We start from the raw sequence: 21,852 nt of genomic DNA, 5'->3' as shown, positions 1-21,852 counted from the left end.
GAAGAAAAAATACGCTCAATATTACATTGCAAAACTGACATAATGCAAATAAATTCTATTAAATATATCCTTATGTGATATGGCAGCACATTGCCTCAGCATTGCCCCTACATCCATGCTTATCTGTAATTAGTCTCTTATCCTAAGAATAGCAGAAACTGTTTCACAGTGATTTCTGAAACTTAATATAGAAATGGAATATTACAGTTCAGCAGCCAATTCCTTGTTTCTGCTAAGTATGTGACTGATGGAAATTATGCAGAATATTGCTTAGATTTGCTTAAATAAATATTCTCAAAATATATACAAAATTATTAAGTAACACTGAAGTGAGCTCTGGAAAAGTTAGTGTATGATACAGAAGATGGCAGCCATCTAATTGAAAGATGACCTCTAGAATAATTTGTGACAAATTCATAGAACAGGGAAGCAAGTAGCATTGGAATTTGTATACACTTCAATGACAAAATTGGAAAATGATTTCTAGTTATTTTTTAAAAAAATGGTTTGTTTGTTTATTCTTCAGAGAGCCTATTAGTTTGAAAGCAAATGGCATTGTGGCAAACTCAGTTCTGCAAGTCTATTAATATCGCCCTGCCCTTGAATGGTTTCAATAAATAGCCACCTGTACAAACTTTACAACTGAAAAAATGTGTATTACATTATCAGAATGTACTTCCCATATATTGGTCAGGAAATTGCTTCCATTCAGGCTGTTCCTCTGTGACAGTGGTTGGCAAATATTGACTTATTAATAGTGTACTCTCATTTTAGTTCAGTACATACATATTTTTCTAAGGAATGCATACTACAATCAACATATGGCTGAATTCCAGCAAAGATTTGAAAAATTCCTCAAGACATCCACAGCGATAGTCAAATGCAATTTCATGTTGTATATCATAACTTTGTTACTAATGCTTAAGTAGACTTAGTAACATAGTGTTGGTGCTTATGCTGCCTGTTCTCAACTTGTCAGTTTATATTTTTAGAAAAATATGTGTTCATTATCTTCAAAATAGAAAGACCTTATTATATGTTCTTTGTATACCTAATTCAAAAAAATGGGAGAAGATCTTAGTGTGAGTTCTCAAAGAAAATAATACCCACAGCCATCTCTACAAATGTGGTGTTGGTTGTGAAAAAGGACTGACTGTTGGCCTCTTCTCTTCCCTGCAGACTGGTGGTTTGCGAAACTAAAGCTCGTTAATGATAGCCATAGGAATACAAGTCGGAAAAACGAGAAAGCAGGTATGTCCACTGCCTACAAATTTTGAAGTTCTGGAATGTACTGTTGAGAATTTTGCCTTTTTTTTTTTCTTTTCTTTTTTTTTTTCCAGAATGAACATAGCTATTCTTACATTTTTTAAACATTTTCAGAGTATAATTAGCATGCCAATCAGATTACACCATTTCACATAGTGCTGAACAGGCTTTTTTCTCGCCTTTTCTTCTTCCCTAAAATTAATTTAGTCAGAACATTAAGTAGAAGGTGGGGGGACAGTGATATATATGTCCTGTCTCCAGAACTGCAATTCATTTTTAACTTAAAAACTTGCAATAATTTTGTTCATAGTCCACCAGTTTTGATTGGAGGTCCAACTTATTTTACTGAAAATGGAAAAATGGAAAACAGATAGTGATATCAAAACCCATTATGGCTATGTGTGATTCTCAAAATAATAATTTCATTTAAATTAATTTGGAAGAACCCATTTAGATAGGATACAGGATAAACAGAAATACAGTAGAAACTTAGTATTTATATGGTGTCTGTTCTGACAAAACTTTCATATATGAATAACATCATGAAACTGGAAAAGATTAATTTAGTCTTCAAGTGGCCAACTGGCTGACTCCTTTCTTCAACAAAAAGAAAAACATTCATTATTATTAGTACAGATTCACAGGTGGGAAAACAAGTGTTTCTTGTGGGGTTTTTGTACAAAAATTCATAAAATTCCAAGCAAACATTGGAGTCAGTCTTCTATCAACTTGCCCATCAGTGCTTTGCACAACATTCATTTTTGTAAAACAAAAATGTTATAAATGTGCTCTGCAACATGTGGAGGGACATATAATAAACTTATGACAATACTGACTCTGAGCTGAATTTTATTTTCTTTGATCAAAAATTATATTCTGTACTACTGTCGTAAATTTTGAATGATATATGACATATTAGTTCATCTTATTTTGGCCACAAATTCTCTAAAACTTTTGAGGGCAATTGTTTCTCCTCACAGGAGAACCAATTCTGCCATTTGAGCTCATGCCACAATTTCTGACGTTTTGAAAATTTATTTTAATATTTATTATTATATGTTGTCATTTTTCTTTATTAAAAAAAATCTATAAAATCTATGTTGGGCATTTGACATGGAAAATGCAGTGTTCCACTGTTTATAAGAGTATTTCTATCCCCTGTGTTTGGTTTTGCTTGATTCTTTCCACTGTTATAAAATAATATGTGAAGTGGTGTATGTGCTATTGGATGTTTGAGTTTTTTTAAATATCTGATTTTTTTAATGTTTCCAGCTCCCATGGGCTCTTAAAATACTTTTCCATTGAATGATCTCATTCTGTATTATCTTATGTAAAGCAAATGATTTATTATTCTTTTATCTCTGAATAGTAATCTCTTCCTAGAAAAAAGAAAAATACGATAGTAACAGCAGTGGAACTCTTTACCAGATTTTGTATTTCCATATTAGAAATTTTTTGATTTCTGTTGGTTCTCCTAAGAATTATTGCCCAACTTTAGGTTGTCATTATTTCAGTTGTCATTTACTGATGTAAGTGCTAATATTACAGTCTTTTTCAGTAATAACAGATAATTCATGGCTTTCATATCATTCTTTCCACTAACTTCAGTGGGAGTTGGATTGAGTTGTTAATCACAAGGTGATGCAGAGGATCCCACAAAAAGTAACACAATGTGATACAATCATATATTCCTTCTTACTTAAAGCCACGCAGGTAACAGCTCACAATTAATTGATTTGGTATTAAAAAAAAAGAGCCTAAAAATTGCAGGAAACAATACTAAGAAAGGGATGTTAACAGCTGGATTTTGTGAATACATATGTAACAAGAGGAAAGCACATAAGCTATTCACATTTTTTTATAACCCTGATCCACAGCAATATCTATTGACTTTATCAACCAGTGATAATTTTATAGTCACTGTTCAGTGAACAGTGCTACCTGCAGCATATCTTTACTGTTTCTACTTGTTCCTGTTCCTGTGCTCTTCAACTTAAATACACACTTGTGGTTTTCTGAGCTGGAGCCTTTTAGTCTAATCAGAAAGGTAGTGGAACAAAACTTCACTTTCTCACTTCTTAGGTATACTTATGTTTCCTTGCATCTCATTAAATGAAAAGATGGGGAATTCAGATAAAAATTAGAATAACTTGGTTTACAAGTGCAAGCTGTCTTTGAACAAGAAAAAATTTGTCATTTACCAATGATGTTTGTTGATGATGACTTTTGGAAATATTTTATTCTACTTCATATCTTAAGTTCTTCATTGGTAATTCTTCATAAAGGTGAAGGGAGAACTGATTATGGTACGCTTTTAGCTGTCACTCTTTATGAGTGACCAACAATAGATATGTACTGATTTATTTTATGATTATAGTTTAGTTTTCATATTTTGTAAAACTATTGAGACATTTTACATAGTTTACTATTTAGAGCAACAATGATAAAGATAAATAAAAATGTGGAATATTATCTAGGTGGCAGCCTTTTATTAAGAGCTATTATTTCCTGTCATAGCAGGACCAGTATTTTCAAAGCATATTTTCTGCCTAAGAGATGAGAAGATCTTACTCCCACCTGTTTAATTTTTGTTACTAGTCATAATAGACCATCTATATAGGTAAATTATGTATCTGATTTTTTTAATTACACAGGGAGTTTCTATTTAAGATCAGTTTCACCTGCCTTCATCACTTTGTATTCAGAGCTAAAGGAAGGCAAAGTGAATTCAGAAGAGTGTGCAGCTCTCAAAAGCACAGTTCTTAAAAGTAATGTGAGGGCATTCCAGATTTCCTAATCCCCTCTCTAAATTTCACGTTAGGGTTAAGGATAAATCCTAGTACCATTTTAAGTCAATGGCAGAATTTTCATTGACTTTCTTAATGTCTTCATTACATGTAGAATGGCATAAATACTTACCAATGCACTTATTTTTTTATTCCCAGGCAGTCTCCTAGATGCTGGTTTTCTAAAGCTTTCTGATTTACAGCCAAGTTCTGTTAACTCTACTATAGGGAATTTGAGATCAATAGTAATTACAATCATCAAAACTTTATCCAAGCTAATATTAATGTACAATGAGCTTCCTGCTTGCAGTTGGTTATTTTTTCCCCTGACTCCTAATAAAGCTGCACAAAACAGTAAGCACACCTTGATAACAAGTTTTAACAGTATTAGATTGTTAATTATAAACAATGTATGATTTTTGTGAGATTGCTTGAAAGCAGAATTTAAAAGTTTTCAAGCCTAAATATAGATAATGTAGTCATAGATATAATAATTACAAACTCATTTTCAGATAATGGGTAAAGTATCTATAGTATGTTTATCTTTTAGGCAACTGTTTCTTATCAAGGTATCTTGAGGATTAATTAAAAGCCATGATTAGATTTTTTTTTTTTTACCTTTAAATTTATATAATTGATATTGCTTAAATTACTGCTCAGTTATCAAAGAAAACATCTGAGTTTACAAAACAACTGAATTTAGCAGGTTTCTGACAAGCTACTAACGTCTGCACTTTAGTGTTCCAGGTCACAATATGAGTTAGTCATTCCTTCATCTCTAATATCTGCGAATATTATGATCAGTTATTAAGAGCAGGAAGCACTTTGCAAATAAGTTTTGTGTCCCTCATGCAAGCCAAATACTTCAGCTTAAAAAATGGTCTTTCTTAGTTCATTGTAGAGAGGTTTTGTTTCTTCTGTAGAAAAAATGCTGAAGGAACATGGAGAACATCAACCTGAAAATGTCCCAGCAGAGCTTGCTGAATAGATAGCAAAAAAAAACCAGTTCAAAATGCAGACATTCACACTCTTCATCTGAAATCCCTTTTAGAGATATTTTTCCTTCCTTTTTCCCCTTATTTTTCTTTTTCCACATGACTAAGCAAGAAGGAAAGCCTAACCAGGATTCTTCCCTCCTGCACCCCATGTTACTCCTCTTAAATTTTCTCTCTGTCTATCCATATATTTGTTCTCATTCTCGGCAGAAAAACCTTTGAGCCTTGAAGACTTTTAAATAAAGGGTTTTTTTGCTTTTGCTTTGGTGTCACTTGATTTCTTATCAAAGGGTTTGATTTGCAATTTTTTCTTGTCGTTTGCAGAAGCCGAAAGCGGTATGCCCTCTTCGTTACCTTTCCTTCCAACCTCAATCCTACCTCCACTCCTTCTAACTTCAGGACTAATTCCTTGCCAAGAACACAGGAAGATAACATCTTTGTCTATCTTTCTCTGTATATACACACACGTATATACATATATATGTATTAAGCTGTCTATATATATATATATCCGTGTGTATATTTATATATGAGCCCCCAAACTCAAAGAGGAGAGAGAATAGCATTTTGTCTCTCCATTGGTTCATGTGACTCGTGCACTAACTTCTTTGCAGGAAGTACAAACAGTCTAAGTTTTTTAGGCTTTTTTTTTTCCCTCCCCCTCCCAAACCTCCTTGTGGAGTCATTGGTGTATCAGATTGTGGCATTTGAAAAGCAGACTTTATTGTTAACATCTCTCCTCCTCTTTTTTCATTTGTGCTGTATCGTGACGATGTATACTTCGTCTGTACCAGCCCTTGGTGCTGCCATATTGTCTCCATATTCACACCTTCATTGATGTCCTTCTTTTCCCAGAGTCTCCTTCAAAAACATTTTACAATACAGTAGTTCATGTTCTCTTGTAGTCTCACCTTCCATTAACACACCAAATGCCCTGATTCTTTGCATTGCTGGTCCTATTTTGAGCCTCGTTTCTCATAATACAGTGTTCATTAAAGCTATTGTACTGTTCCAGTGAAAGTGCCATGGATCGTTTGTACTATGTGTCACATTCATTTTAATGACATTTATTAAGATCATTTATGAAATTGTTACCGAATGTATTTGTTTCTCTGTTTTGCTTTCCTTTGGGATGGCTTGTTTTGCATTTTCTTTTGGTATACCATGCTGTGAGCCCCTCTAGTCTACATTCTATCTTGCTGCTATTGGTTTGGATGAAAGTAAATAAGATGTGCTCTTCCATGTCCTCTCCTCTCCTCAACTCTCTTCCCCCTCTCAGCTTTGTTTTTCTAATTGCTATAGCAGTCTGACTGACAGTGGTGCTCTTTGGAGACCCATTCTCATTGTACAGACATATTGATTTCCTCCATCATTCTCTCCAAACTTTATTTCCATGTCTGTTCTGTTGTGTGTGTTGTATGTGTTATATTTATTTAATTTTTAGTCTTATTCTCCTGTGGTTTCTGAGTAGATGTGTGAAAAGAGAGGTGGCTTCCTGACAGTTTGGTATTATTGATATGATCCAACTGCAGAGAAGTTACTGCAACACTTAGCATCTTCAAGGATCTGCAGTTGTTGCACCTCTACTTTGCTTCTTGCTTTTAAGTATATATTATCATGTGGTGAAGGCATGTTTAACGCTGGCATGATGAGCAATATGAAGAAGTGTTGTACCAAGTGAAGATGCTTGCTCCCAGAATAAAGTATATTGTGCTGCTTCATTGTACTGATAATCAATCACTTCTGGAACGAGAAGGAATAATTTAATTGTTTCAAAGTGTATTGAATTTACCAGCACCATTGAACTATTTTGGACTACGCCCCAATAAAATGCCTTATGCATATCCTGTAGACCATGACTTAGTAGTTGCTATTGTAAAGAACTTAACTCCTGGGAGCAACCTTTTATATGCTTGTAGTAATTAAGCTTTAATATATGGTAGCATGTAATGTGCACTGTGCCTTTTGCCTTGTATTCTTTTTAGTGTCTTACTGGATTTTTCTGTGTAGAGCAATATGGATCTGAATTAACATCAATGATAGAGCCCAGAAGAAAGAAGCAATACTTAGGAGTTACAATCAGTGTGAAGCTGGTATGCACGCAACTCCCACTGTGGGATTTGTGCACTTACCCTCACACTCCACTTCAAAAAATACTCTAAAACAAAAAATACTGTCTCAAACTAATTTTGTAATTCTAATTCTATAGTCATGTGAATGACATGGTGCATTTTAAAAGGCATTATGCTAATAGTGGTGCATTTCATCTGGGCATGGCATGAAACAATCAAGAATAATAGCTGGTTTTATTTAAAAATGTGGTAGCTATAGTCAGTAATACCACATATTCTTGTTTTAGATAATGTATTAATAGTACTTAAACAATATTATATCTTCCTGATTACTAGATGATATTGCTACTGTTTCAGTCGCATGGGGAATGGTACAGTACATCTACCACAAGGTTTAAAACAGAGTTGTTACAGCTTTTGTCATTTGTTTAGTCCAAATTTTGCTGTTTGTGTTACATTTAATTCAACAAATGATCTTTTTTTTTTTTTAGACAAGGATGATGGCAGTTACAAGGGTACCCATAAAACTTTAAAAAAAAAAAAAAAAAAAGGAGTGTTACTGAATCAGACAAGTTTCCTTGATGCAGGGATGAACTGTTCAATTGGTCACTGATAATGGGATTCATCTCACCTAACTTTATCAGTCTAAACTTTAGATATCTAATCTTCTTTTAGTTATCCAGACTTAGTCCATGATTGCAAGGGAAGAGAGAGACAGTTATTGAAAGCAGCTTCCATTGTAAGATGAGATGAATCCCACCTTCAGTGCTGTCTAAAATGTAACCTTGAAAGTAAGAACAAACAAGAATAGTACATAACTGAGGCTGCCGACATGGAAAATTCATAAAACAATTCTTCCAGTGTACTTCTCTACCGATTGATGTTATCTATGTCTTCCAGTTTTTGGCCTTCATATAGTGCTGCTAAAATGTACTTACGCTTGCCTATTTTCTGTGCTGTACTTGCTGGGCATCTCCACGTGCCTTTGTCAGCTCAGTTTTAAGACCTTTACTGCACCTCTTCTATCTTAATAAGATCCCTCATTTTTTCTCAGAGAAGACAGACGGTTATACAAATCTGAGAGTCATCTACTGTATAAATGCTATGTCTAGATTAAGAGTTCACAGTTATGTCCATTTACAACTTCAGCAGTAATGGAAATCAACTCAGTTTCAAGCTGTGCAAAGCAAATTGTGGAGCCTGCCACTTAGCAAGTGGCCTACCAATAAATACATACAGTGTAATGATGGTTCAAACTTTAAAGCTGATTGGTTGTTTTTTCCATGTCATTCACATAGAAGATAGCTGAATATTACGGAAAGCTACAGGAAATATTTTCCATCTTCTACTGAAATTTTTGTACACTGAAACTTTATTAGAAATCTTGTTTTATATATTCTAATAACTTCAAAAGATATCAGCCATCAAGCTTTCTAATGCTGTTTCAACCCAAGAAACATAATTTGAGTCCAACATGTATGGTATTTAAAAGCTGGAGACAAATCAGCCACAGCAGAAATGAGTAAAAAATAAATTAGTCCTGCTCCAAAGTGTCAGTTGACAAATTGTCCTACAGTTCAAACCTCCAACTATCAGGTTCTACATCAAGTATCTTTAAGTTTCAGCAAAAACATGGAAGACCTGCAATTAGTAATAAAAAACCTTAGCTCAGTTTTAATGCTTTAAGGGAAGACATAATATGATGTTCTTTATCTAGGGCACAATATTGTTGTATTGTGTAGCCAATCATTCATGCATTACTGAAAAGGTATTGAGCAGTGCTTGTGTTCTGGGGTAGTTTCAGGTAGATAAGAATGGATGAACAGATATTTATATGTAGCATGTATACTTAAACATCTGAAAGATATAATCCAGCAAGTGAGTAAATTGATCACAATTAACACACTGCCAGAGATACTAACAGATACCTATTCTCCACTGACATATGAAAAAGTCATGTCTTAACTTTTTGTTAAACAATCTATGTAAAGAGATCCATAAGCATTCATCTAGAATTTTTCTGACCATATCTGAATTTTTCATTTTTTTTTGAACTGTGCATCTCAAACATGCACTAATGCCCATTTGTGTTTAACCTGCTTATTTTTCAGTCAGTCTGGGAACTCAGTTTCAACTGTATAGATACTACTGTTCATGTTTCTTTCTTTAGCTTTAAGTGTTCATTGTCAGGTTGGATGGGGCTTTGAGTGTTCTGTTCTAGTGAAAAATATGCATTACCATAATGGGGGGAGTGGAAACTAAATGCTCTTTAAAGGTCCCTTCCAACCAAACCATTCTATGGTTCATTCTGTGATTCCTGAGAGTACAACTGAATTCAAGGGCAATTTCTGCATTTTTGATGTGTGACATTTTCATGGCTTTAGATGCATGATCTTGCAACTAGTTGCCTAGTGAATCTTGCTAAGCAAATTGATTACTTTTGCTAGACATCACATAACTGTAAAAACAGATTTCCAAACTACATATTCCGTTCCACAAGTGGCTTACAATTTGTTATATTATCATAGAGTAATGGAACTGGCTTCTCCTATGTTCATGCTGGTGAAGTACATTAAATTCCTGTTCAATGCATTAGATAATATTTAATTTACACATATTCAATTTACATGGCTGTAATTGCCAGGTGTTCTAAGTGTTCATGCATGACGGAGCAAGCAAGTCAAAAAGATAATCTTTTTTTTCGCAGTGACATGTGAGCCTTGTCATGAAAAGCTTTATCCTGAGGAATGTATTTCTGGAACTGGAATTGTTAAGGAAAATTATGACTAGAAGGTTTTTTGAGCTTGCTATGACTTGATTAGTTTCTGAGGTAACCTAAACTAGAAATGTTATAAAATTACAAAATTTGATCAAGATCTGAGAAGGGGTTAAAGTATTCGGCATTCCTTGCTTGATTTCATGAGCTGATTTAGGACATTATCATAAAATATAAATTTATTTTTTTAAAAACATATATTTGGAAAAATCAGGGATGTAATTTTCAACAGCATTTTTTCCAGTGTGTGGCACAGAAATGCATATGGATTAGCTATATATATTGCTGTTAAACGTAATGAGTTTCTGTCCTTTTTTCCGTTTTCCTACATCTTCCTATATCTGCAAAACTCCCTAGCCTTGGAGATACATAAAAATGAGACATTAGCTGAAGCTTTCTCTCTTAAAACTACGATTTACTTTGCCATGCACTTATCTTCTCAACTGTGGGGATATATATATATGCATATTTTCGTGAGCTACTTAAACAGATACATGTATCTCTAAATAACTGATGGATGCGTTCTTCTTTGTATGTTCATAAGCCTGTTTTATTTTTCTCTGTCCTCTTTGTTCTCTATATTCTATTCTTTTAATTCAAAACATTTCCCTTGCTGTACATATTAGAGTGAGTGCTTATCAAAGCATAACTTTAGCTAATGACACTGCAGGTCTCATAAGAAATAATTCAATTGCTGCTTTAATAAGCAGCATATTTATTAAATCCATATAGACTCAATAGAAATTGCTCATGATTTTGCTCTGGTTAAATATCAGTGTGTATATAAACCCAAAGCTTTATGAGGCTTTGCTGTAACTCTGCCAATAACAGTGATGGGGCAAATTAATTTTTATTCCCAACAGAAGATTTTTCTGCTGGGATCATACTACATTAACTGTGATCACATCTATATTTTGTGGCTATAAATACATTGTATTTGTGAAAATAAGTATATGTGAATGGAGTATAAGATCTGACAAAAATAAAGTCTATGCACTGACCCATCTGAATTGATTTCATGTGTCTCAGAAAACTTTGAGATACAAAATCATACTCACAATACATTACATCCTAAATGAAGCCAGTTACTTCTGATTTGAGTTTATGTTCACTGCCTCTTAAAAGAACTGCTTCATTTGCTTATTCCTTCTGTAAAGTTTTAAGTTCTGTGAGGGGGAGTGAACATTTATATATCTACTGGTTACCTCAGCTTGTGGAGTTTGAGTTGTTGAGCTTTTGGTAGGATTTTTTACTGTTTGGATATGGTTGATCTCTCTCCAAGAATGGGATGAGAGGGGAAAAAAAAAAAAAAAAAAGGTGGGTCTATTTAAAGAAATGTGTTCATCTGTTTTCACTGAAAAACTGTAATACTTCTGTGATTAAGGACAAAGAGCAAAATAAGGACAGAAAAAGTATTTTTCTGACAGAGCAGTACCCATTTGTGCCTAAGAAAAATATCCAAACTTAACCATATTACAAGTCTTCACATATTTTAGAAGGAACACTGTTTTGCAAGTAGAAATAATTGAGACTAGTATCTGTAGAAGATTTTTGAATTTAACAGCTAAATTTTCAGCATCATGACAGATTAAGGATTAGCAGACAGGGAGGAGAAAAGGTGTAGAGTGAAACATGGATGCAGTTATGGACATGATAGAAAGTTTTGGCAGAAAGATGTTGGAGAGTTAGCAGCAAATATTCTCTCCTGGTTCTTGAGATGTGACTGATCAAGGCTCACATGGGCTCACAGGCTTAAGATAAGCCAGTCTCAACCTTTTTTTGTGAGTGTACTGGTAGAGTGTATGTCTCCGTTAGTGCTGGCCTGTTAAAGTATCTCTGTAACAGCTAGTAAGTGCTCTGTTGGCTCAAGTGACAGAAGTTTGTACAAGAATCTAAATTTTCCAACCCGTTTGTGACTTGAATGACTAGTTTCATAATAAGAAATTTTTGCAAGATTGTTTGGTTTTTTTTCCCTATCTGTTTTATTCCATTTTAAAAACCTGTGAAATTGCATTTTAAAAACTGCATTAGGTAAAAGTTTTTGGTTGCAAGTGCAACAATTAAGCCCAATACACTGACAAAGAAATACCAAGTGTGAAGGTTAGCTGTGCAACTTTAATTCATCCCATTTACCTGTGTGCATAACTAGATGTTATTTACACCACCACATTTCATTTGTTTGCAATACTACTGAAGTGTGCTATGGAGATGAACCTACTTTCCGTGGTGATGACTTCCATTTTCTGTAGTTCTCCTTTCCTTTTTGTTGCAAAGCTTGAAACTGTGAATGAAGGAAAAGGAAGGATATTTGGGTAAATGCTTTCCTTGAGATTTAATTTCTGTTTCAGCCTCTGCCACAGAATATCTGGGTGAGAGTGAGCTAATAATTTAAATGAAACCTTTTACAGATGACTTTTGATTAAGTATTTATTATTTTGAGAACCAGAGGCTGGGCATTTGGAAATGCTGAGCAACTTACAGCAAAAGTCCTTAGAAGGTGCGTATGGAGCTATGCAATGCTAAATACTTAGAAAAAATGGCCTTTAGGCATCCCAAATTAATAGCTACTATATCTCATAGTGACTTAATCTCTCATCTGTAAAATGGGATAATACTATATCTTCATTCTTCTTGTAATATAAATTATGTATTTGTGAATCTTCTGCATGCGATAGTGATGAACACTGCAGAAAAACACATAAGAAAAATATGATGCTGATTTTAAAGAAAGTAGTTTACGGCTATTAAATTAAGAACTGCATCATAACCTCTACATGATGGGGGCTGCATTATGGCTGCATGACCAACCTTTTAATTCTTAACTCATGAGCACTCTATTTGCAGCATTCATATTCTTTTCATAGGGCCTTGTGGGCATGTGTAATCACACAGAACAATGTGCTCATGATAAAGCTTTCAGGTATATTTTTTTGTCACACTAATTTATTACTAATGTATGTTAATAAATAACATCTTGAATAAGAGATCTGCTGAGACACATTTTCCCTCCTAACAATAACATGAAAGATTTTTGACCTTCAAATTTTAGTAATGTGTGTCTGTTCAGAATTGTGCTATATTTATTTTCGTAAATATATACTTCCCCCAAAATCAATTTTTTCTAAATCCACAAGCGTTTAAATTGCTGGAAGTCTTTATTTACTGTAAATTTCATACGTATGCCTTTACTACATTTTGACTTACAAAGGCTCAGCTTTAATTAAAGACAAAGGAGAGAGAACTTTTGACAAGCTTTATTAAGTTTTAGCAAGTCAAAAGCTTAGTCATATTACATATATTTAATAATATATTTACATCTATATCTGTGTATTCATATTTAGCATGGTACTAAATTGCCTTACCCAAAATCTAGTGTTAAATTATTATGAAAATAAAAAAGATATTTTGTAGAGAGACATGGATTACCTCACTTCTTGATAGTAGTTTATAATTTCCTTCATCAAATTTAGCTCAGGCTATTCTGTCAGTGTGGTTGGGTTATTTTTGTTCTTCCATGGCTGCATAGCAGTGTTTTAAAAATCTTCTATTCATTTTATGTTTTTTTCAGCTATCGTGACTGGTTGTCTTGTACCATTCCCCTTGAGTGTATGTGTGTATTTATTATTTTAAACAATAATATTGTATGTCCAGATAGGGGTCCCATTAACATTCTTTTTCACTAGAAATTGGCAAAAATTTGCATCAAAGGGTTTAGCTTCATAATGGTATTTTGTATTGTTATTGAGTGGTTGTTGCTGGTTCTTCCTTTTTTCACCATATTGTGAATTTTTCACCACTTTGCATGACAGACCAAGAAAGCTGAACTGCTCAGCTTCACACATCACGTTTCCAGAGGCTTTGTTATTTTGTGTAGTCTATATTTAATGCAAACCAAGAAAACAGATGTAACAAATAATGTGATTGTAGGCCGAGGCATGTGACTGTCTCAAACTTCATTTTTTGTAAAAAGCATGTAAAACTGTTATTTGATTGGAAATTTCAAGGAAGAATGGCTTAAAATTTCCTTGCAGCCTTTCCTAACTAGTGGGTCCCCTATAACAGAACCAAATAAAACTGTTTTGGAACATTCAGTTGAAAGTAATTTAAACTTATGATTTTGTTGTTTTTGTTCTTGTTTCACTGAGCAGTATATTAATCAATCCTGGAAACCATGTCAAGATTCAAGAAGGTACTCTAGGATTCTTCATTGCAAGTGATGCCAAAGAAGTAAAAAGGTAATTAATATATTTTTATCTTTAAATTTAAACATATAGTATTTAATTTCTGGTGTTTCTTTACAATGTAAATGCCTCACCTAAATTTTCATTATTATCTGTTTAAAGTTTCTCAGTTGGGAATTGAGTTGGTACTCTAGTGAACCAACCATGTGAACATGCCATTTTCTTAACTACAGTCCTAAATATCAAGAGAAATGAAATAATTTTACAGCAGATGTGAAAACAAATGAAGAGGTGGTGGTTTTTTTGCTGAGTCCTACTAGAAAATGTAAAATATTTTGATCTGATTTCTCTATAATTAATTTGTCTCAGTGGAATTACTTTGAGAGAGGACAGAGATTACATTTTAAACTTTCAGGTTTAGAGTAGTTCTTGCTTACATAGGCTCTAGCAAGTATTTGATATGAGCAAGCTACTGCATTCATTCAGTAATTGCATTAGCAGAAAAGTATTTATGTTCTTGTCATTTTTCTTTACTGTAAACTACATACTCTATGGGCTCATAATAATAATCAAACTACAACAGGGCAGTATATCCCAACCATTGTAGACAACTTCACTGGGTTGTTGTACTTGGCTGTATTAGATTTGGGTTGAATGAAAAGGGGGTTTATGGTATTGTGTTTAGGACCAAAGATGTGTACTCTTGTTTGTTAGGATTATAATGTGCTCGAAGGAATAAAAGAGCAAATGTGAAAATTTATTTTTTTAAATAATTATTCAATGTCTGTAAGATTAAGAAAAAAATAAGAAAGAAAAGGAATATTTGCAGCTGAGTGTTTCCCCATAATTTGTAGTTCCTGTTGAAAGTCATGCTATCAAGATTCTGATTTTTACTTGATGTTCTCCTTGAGGTAGATAATTTTAACTAACTCCTATACTTAGAATAGCGAAAATTCAAGTTATAACCTTTACTAAGTCCTAAACATTTTATGTTTAAACTACAGTGAAAATAATATTTAAGCAATGCCTGTTTGCCATGAATATTTAAAGAAAATCAAAACAGTGAAATCACTGAGAACTTGAATTCTCTTTTGGTTGAAATAGCTAAGATAGTTTTTGGCTAGGTGAAGCATACAGAACAGCAGTTCTGACCTCTCATATTTCTAGTACCAGCTTTGGAGTATTTGCATCCAGCATTGCCTTAGGTACGCTGTCTTTCAGCATCTAGTTCTTTTCCTCTCTGGTGCTTTTCTCCCTTTGAATATTCAGAACTGTCTTCACCTTTCTTTACTGAGATGCTAGGCTTTGGGTTTGTTTTCCATTTATAAGGCGTTTTACACTCTCCTATGAAAATATTTCAGACTGTAAGTAAAAATTACCTTGCATAGCATTTTTAACAGGGAGAAGTTGACCGTTATTAATGTGTTTAGAGAAAATTTACACATCATTCATCTAGCACATTTTATCTAATAGCAAACTGAAATAAAATTCCCAATTCTACCTTCCTTTTTACAGAAGGCTTTGTTTAGAAATGTGCTGCCTCCCTTACCACAGTTTTTAGCTGTTCTGTGCAAAGCAGATGATTATCAGATGTGTTTCAACCAACAAAACCAAATATGCAAAGTGTTGATTTCACCCTTTGGAGCTGTGGATCAGAGTCAGAAAAATGTTCTCAAATTCAAGTCTTTTAGAGGGGGAAAAAAGGATTTTTTAATAAAGCAAAATTAATTGTATGTTATATTTTATTGTGAATTACATATTTGATAAATATAAATAGCTTTAGTCTAATGAGCTGAAATTTCTCCATTAACCTGTAACACAAAACCAGAATAATTTAATTTGAATTTTGGGTATATAACATGTTTAATGTTCAATTACTCTTCTTGCTAGAAGTACTTTTGCATTTTTAGAACAATAGTTTCACATTAGAAACAACTATATCTAGGTAAATAGTTTCATGTAAAATGTTAAGTGTTTAAATATCATACAAACTATATCAATTGCATCTTTATTATTCTTTATCCATTTACATGTTAGTACTAACATCAGAAATCCACATACTTCAAATCCACTTAATTCAATCCAGTTATATAGAAGGATAATTTTATTACAGCAATCAGTTTAGGTGTTTGCTCTTGACATTGTGCATGGGATTGAAGGTACTTTTTAGGATGTTTGTCCTGCAGTGGACTTCAGAAATGTGATCTGCAGAAATGAACTATGTCCAATACGTGTCGTGAAGTTTCATAAGGGAATATTTGTGATAGTGGATTCTTGTTGAATAGAGGGTCTTACAGCTGGATTGGGGAGAAATTTTCAAAATTGGAGGCAGTTTTCTCCTCCTTGCTTATGTCTTGACATTGACTCATGGTTTGAAAATTATTTTACTCTCATTTCCTTGGAGGCAGTTTGTTTTCTTTTTGTTGGAAGGTGAATATTTTGAAGACCAGACTCTGCAGCGAAGAATACAAACGCTCAGAGAAGGCGCTTTCATTTTACATTTGGCTTTTTGGAAATAGTAAGACAATTTCACAGTCTGAAAGAGCATTCTTCCTGGAAGTTTCTTAGAGAAATTAAGTCTGCTACATTTAGGACTTATATCTTCCATCGGTAGCTTGCATGCTATCTTGATTTTAGAAATGTTAATAACATTCAGTGAGGTCTTACTGCAAATTTAAATTTGTATTCTCTGGTCTATATCTCATATGCTAGACATGCTACCTTTCTCCTGATGGGCCTCTTTACCTGGGCCATTATTCAGAGGTATAAAATAACAGATAAATTTGTAACTATATGAATTAGGTATCTAGTTCATATTTCTGAACATTTCCTTTAATATAGTTCTACCTGTGGTGGACACTAATTAATCTAAAGAGAACTAGTAGCGATCATCCTAGCTGAACTGTCAGAGGCTGTGTACTAATGTTGTTTATTTTTCTTTTTATATTTTGAACTGTAGATTGTTCTGTTCCAGTGACCTCCATATTGTTGTGGCAATCCAACCATCCTAAATCTATGACAAGTACAGTTGGCAAAATCCATGGGTGGTTGTAAAATGGCACCTTTGGTTCTTACTGCCAATTTCTGTTGAGCAATATGCAAGGAGAGGGGGTTTGGAAGATAGGCATGGAGCTGACATATCCTGAATATGGATAAGTACAGAGAAATTTCAGCAGATTAAAAAGTATTTTTAATTTCTTATGCCAAGAAGAATCCTAGGAAAATGTAACTGTCCAGCTAGAGACCAACTGCATGATCCTCATGAAATGTGTCACAACAGCCTTATATGACATGTTGAATTGACAGGCATGATTAAACTCTCCTGTGGGCAGTCTGATGCATATTTATTAAACTGGAATTTTGTTTTAATCTCATCTACAGTCAAATGTTGACCCTTTCTCACTTCCTTAGTTCTCCTTGTGCTTCACCTAGTGGTGAGCCGTTTGATACAAGAGGTAGTTCATAACCAAAAGCATCAAATGGAAACCTAGATGGTTCACCTTGTTAATTGCGTATTTTCGTTTCAAATTTTGGCTTTTCTCTGTTCAAAACTGAAATGGTTCTGCTCTATTCTGATGTAAAAGACAAATAATCTGAATCAAGATTATTTCAGTTCTTTAATTTATATGTTCCTTTGGGAACTTATTTTGATAGCATTTTCTCTTTATGTTTTTGGTTGTTTTGTTTTTGGTTTTTTTTTTTTTTGTTTTTTGTTTTTTTTTTTTTTTTTTTTTTTTTTAAATAGCACATCTGATGTTGTTGTCACATTGATCTCATTGCAATATCTCATTGTATCCAAAATTAAGTCCTACTTGTGACCAGGCTGAAAAATTGGCCCAGGGTGCTAGACAGTCTTTAAAAAACGATAAAAAAAAAGCAGCTAGTATATCCGATAAGAACAGAGAATTCATTATTTATATATATATTATCCTTCTCCCAATTATTTTTGAAATAAAAGTATAGTAAATGAAACACTGATTTGGAGTCTTATGTTTGAAATGAATGGTCTTGCAGCAAATATTTCCTACTTTAAATGTCTAAACCTTTTCAAAGAATAAAGAAAATTCATGCTGGCATGTTTCATTAATTTGGCACTGCAACAAGAGGAAATGTGGGCCTAATTTCATTTGTATGGATTAAGAAATGTGTCAGTTTTTCCATTCTTTCTCTCTAGGGCATTTTTTTACTGCAAGGCCTGTCATGATGACATCACGGATCCCAAAAGGATAAAAAAATGTGGCTGCAAACGGCGTAAGTAATATTTCTATCGCTCCCTTCTTCTCATTTTCATTAACTGTTCAGCCTTGAAGAATATCTGTACATGCGTTTACATGTTTTACACAGTGGTGCAGAAAAGCTAAGAACTAAATGCACAGTAACTTAGTAAGTGCCATTTGCATTTCTGAAGTCCATATGTTTTTATTACATTTCACACCACTTGCACCTGTTTCTTCATTAAAAACTCCATTAGGGTCCAAAGCTAACAATATGTGAAGAATTAAACCAAGCTAGATCTAATTGTGGAGGTTTCTGAGTTAAGAATGAGATAACAGGGAGTTCTGTTCTCATTCCTACCATGCAGAAATCCAGTAATTTCAATAGTTTTCTGTAAAGAACTTTTGTCTATCTTGCTGAACATAATTCTGTAAAAGAAGAAACTAGGGAATAATATTCCATCATATAACTATTGAAATAAATTATTATTGAAATAAACGATCAGTTTTACTGGAGAAACAGATTTTCTCGAAGAAATTAAATATTAGTGCCTCTTACATATAACTGTTTAGAAGATTCCATAACTGTAATGCTAATATTTGGTTTAGTTTGGCTCTTAGGTCTGCTCTTTAAATGGTTTGGAAAATTTTGCATGAAGAAATAATTGAGTTTTGGAATTGAGATCAGACTTTGCATCTGTTTTTTTATAAATATATAGAAATTAGCATTTTATCCATATATACTTTGAAAGGACTTTTTGCAGGAACTATCACAACCACATTTTGGCCCAAGATGTGTGTGATCTATGCGTATTTCTAATACTGATATCAAAAGGATTCAGGGATCCATTTCTCAATGGATGTGTGAATATTTATGTGCATTCCATGGTATTCTGCCATGAAAAAGATCATTCTGTTCAAAAATACTGATTAGGTAAATTGAAAGACCTCAGAAGAGTTTGATCATGTCTATTTTACCGTTACTTTTGAAAGGGAAAAAACTCTTATTTATAGATCCAGTCATAGTGTTATCACTGCACTGTCTTAGAGGATGGAAGAAAGTCTAAACTGGACCTTCTCTGCCTTTAAGAGGTGCCTGAAATTGATGAATTCTTGAAGATTATTTTAAAAAGAAAAAATATGTCAAGTTTTTAAAGAAACTCATCTCCCCTCAAAATCAGCAGTGTGGAACATAGTCTAATTGAGAGAAAGCAGCTGAAACACTGACAGAAAATGATATTTATCCTCCCAGTAGCCACAAGGAGAGCAAAGCACACGGAAAGCATGCTTGATGTGGAAGGAATGTATGCATTGCCTAACATATTGGAAAAAAATTGTTCAAGAACAGTTTATCCATGTGAGAATGTGACCTTTGAACTGCTGCCAAAGCCAATGAGGCTGCCGAATAAGTTCTGGTGAAGCCAGTTACAGATGCCTCAGGGTGCCTGTAACTTGCAAACCCAATCTTTTTTCTGAATTACCCAACAGTTAAAGAGAAATATGTTACCTGCTTAATTTTATCTGATTCTGTCAAAAAAAGACCTTTTTTTATTTGTCTTTTCTTCTCTACCCCTCCTTCACATAGTATATGCTTTCGCACATGTGCTGATTTAAAAAAAAAAAATATTCCCAAAGATCTGTCATTTTAACGTGAGATCTACACTTTTCATTGAAATCTGTTAGAAGATAGGAATTGGGAATTCATAGTATCAAGGGCAAGAGCCCTTTATTATACATTAATGAAAATCAATGTAACCTCCTCAGTACTAGGAAACCAGGGAGAAAATAGAGTATCCCGTAACCCAGCCAGCACAATGGATGTGTTACCAGCAGTAGGGCCATGGAGAGGTGAGAGTGACAACTTCTGTGTGTAGCACTAGGAAATGTTCCAAATGGCATGGTCACACGTATCCATCCAATAAATGAAAAGGTGTTGGACAGATGAAGAAACAAAATGATGGGGTTAGTGAGGCTGAAGGAGGCGGCTGTCAGAGCTGCTGCAGTGAGCACTGAATGCTAAGGAGGGAATCCTCTGAGTCAGGGGAAAAAGAAAAAAAAAAAAAAAAGGTCAGTGAGAGTAAAATCTTAAATTTCCTTTTCATTGTCTCCCGTCTGCCTCTCCCCTCTCCTTTCCTACATACACACACATAAGGTCACAGATACCATGATAGCTGGCAGCTCGCAGTACGGCTGACAAAGCTTCCACTTAGCAGCATGCTCACAACTATTAGGAATAATGCAATTGCATTGCTTTTAAAGTTCTGTCAATCAGCAAAAAAATTAAATGAAAAATTTCAACAGTAATTAGTGATTTTTGGTGTCTCAAATTTGGATTACAATCTTGAGATCCCTTTTATGGGACCTGATTTTTTTAAAAAGTAAGTCTTTAGTGCAGTCTATTATTCACAGAACATGTCTCAGCTTTAGCATTCAAATCACTAATCACTTTTGAAAAATCTTAACTATATTTCTTAACTATATTATCCATCTGTAAGCTACACAAATCACTGGTCTTAAAAATACAGTCTAACCAAAACAAAGCATAAATTAAGAAAACTCTTTCCCTATTGAATTAGGAAACTGTCAACTAATCTGTCAACAGTTAATATGTCAATTTGATTTTCAAAGACACTGCAAATAGTTACACATGCGTGTGTGTAGTCCTATATGTTAAATATATATTTTAATTAGTAAGTGACATAGCAATTAGAGGCAGTCGAATGCGGAAAATGTGTAAGATTAAATGAAAGGTTGTATGTAAAAATATTGACACAGGTGAATTAAATGTGAAAGAATATCTTTACATGGCAAACTTAATTATGGTGGCATTAATTAATGCAGCTTCCTGTGGCACTTGAAAACCACATGCTTTAATAATGCATCTGAGGTTGCACATCAATTTAGATACCATCTGAACATTAGCTTGTGGTATTGTTGGGGTCTAAACGTGAGTCTGACCTACATAGCCATTTGTCCAAACCTGTTAGGCCTAATATTAATAATTCAGGGCAGATCAGTATGTTTCCACAAGGCCAGGGATGATTAAAGTAACCTTGCTTTCCTTTTGCAGTTTCTTTGCCATCCCTTTCTCTTTACCCATCCCACTCTCTGAATAACATACGAATGCTGATGTCACATTGTCCAGAGAAATGCTTGTGTGAAATTTTATTCACAGATTGTTAATATTTTTTTTAATGTTTTCAATCTCTTTCCTATTCCATTTAACTGTAGTTTTTGCAGCAAGGGGCCAAACACATGTATATATTTATATAAAATGCAACCACGTTGGGATGAAATCTCTAAACTGGATGACCTACTCCTCCTGTTTCTTTCATTTTGTGCAACAGCTATGGTCTAATTCTCTATATATTTTTTCCAGTGACAGTACTTGCTGTGAACGGTGGGGGTTGAACCCCAGAGGGGACATATCATGTGTACATTGATGTGTTTGAAGGAATTTCTTGTAATCTATGACAATTGACAAACTTTTGATTTATTTTTCCTCTTGCTGCCTTGGAACACGGCCCCTACTATATTTTAACTGCACACTGATAGTGATCTA

General features: G+C 33.9%; 1 protein-coding gene across 1 annotated transcript in view; it reads left to right on the top strand.

Moving 5' to 3' along the window:
- KCNMA1 (potassium calcium-activated channel subfamily M alpha 1) overlaps positions 1–21,852 on the top strand; it is a 494,552-nt gene that overhangs the window by 371,508 nt on the left and 101,192 nt on the right. The window contains exons 19-22 of the mRNA XM_075757828.1: positions 1,223–1,251; positions 5,372–5,383; positions 14,044–14,130; positions 18,251–18,327. Of these exons, the coding sequence (XP_075613943.1) occupies positions 1,223–1,251; positions 5,372–5,383; positions 14,044–14,130; positions 18,251–18,327 (205 nt within the window). The remainder of the gene's footprint in view (positions 1–1,222; positions 1,252–5,371; positions 5,384–14,043; positions 14,131–18,250; positions 18,328–21,852) is intronic.

The sequence above is a fragment of the Balearica regulorum genome, chromosome 7, assembly GCF_011004875.1.
Source record: "Balearica regulorum gibbericeps isolate bBalReg1 chromosome 7, bBalReg1.pri, whole genome shotgun sequence".
In the NCBI taxonomy this organism is placed as follows: domain Eukaryota; kingdom Metazoa; phylum Chordata; class Aves; order Gruiformes; family Gruidae; genus Balearica; species Balearica regulorum.
Note: the sequence above shows the minus strand (reverse complement) of the source record. Positions and strands in the feature narration are given on the sequence as shown.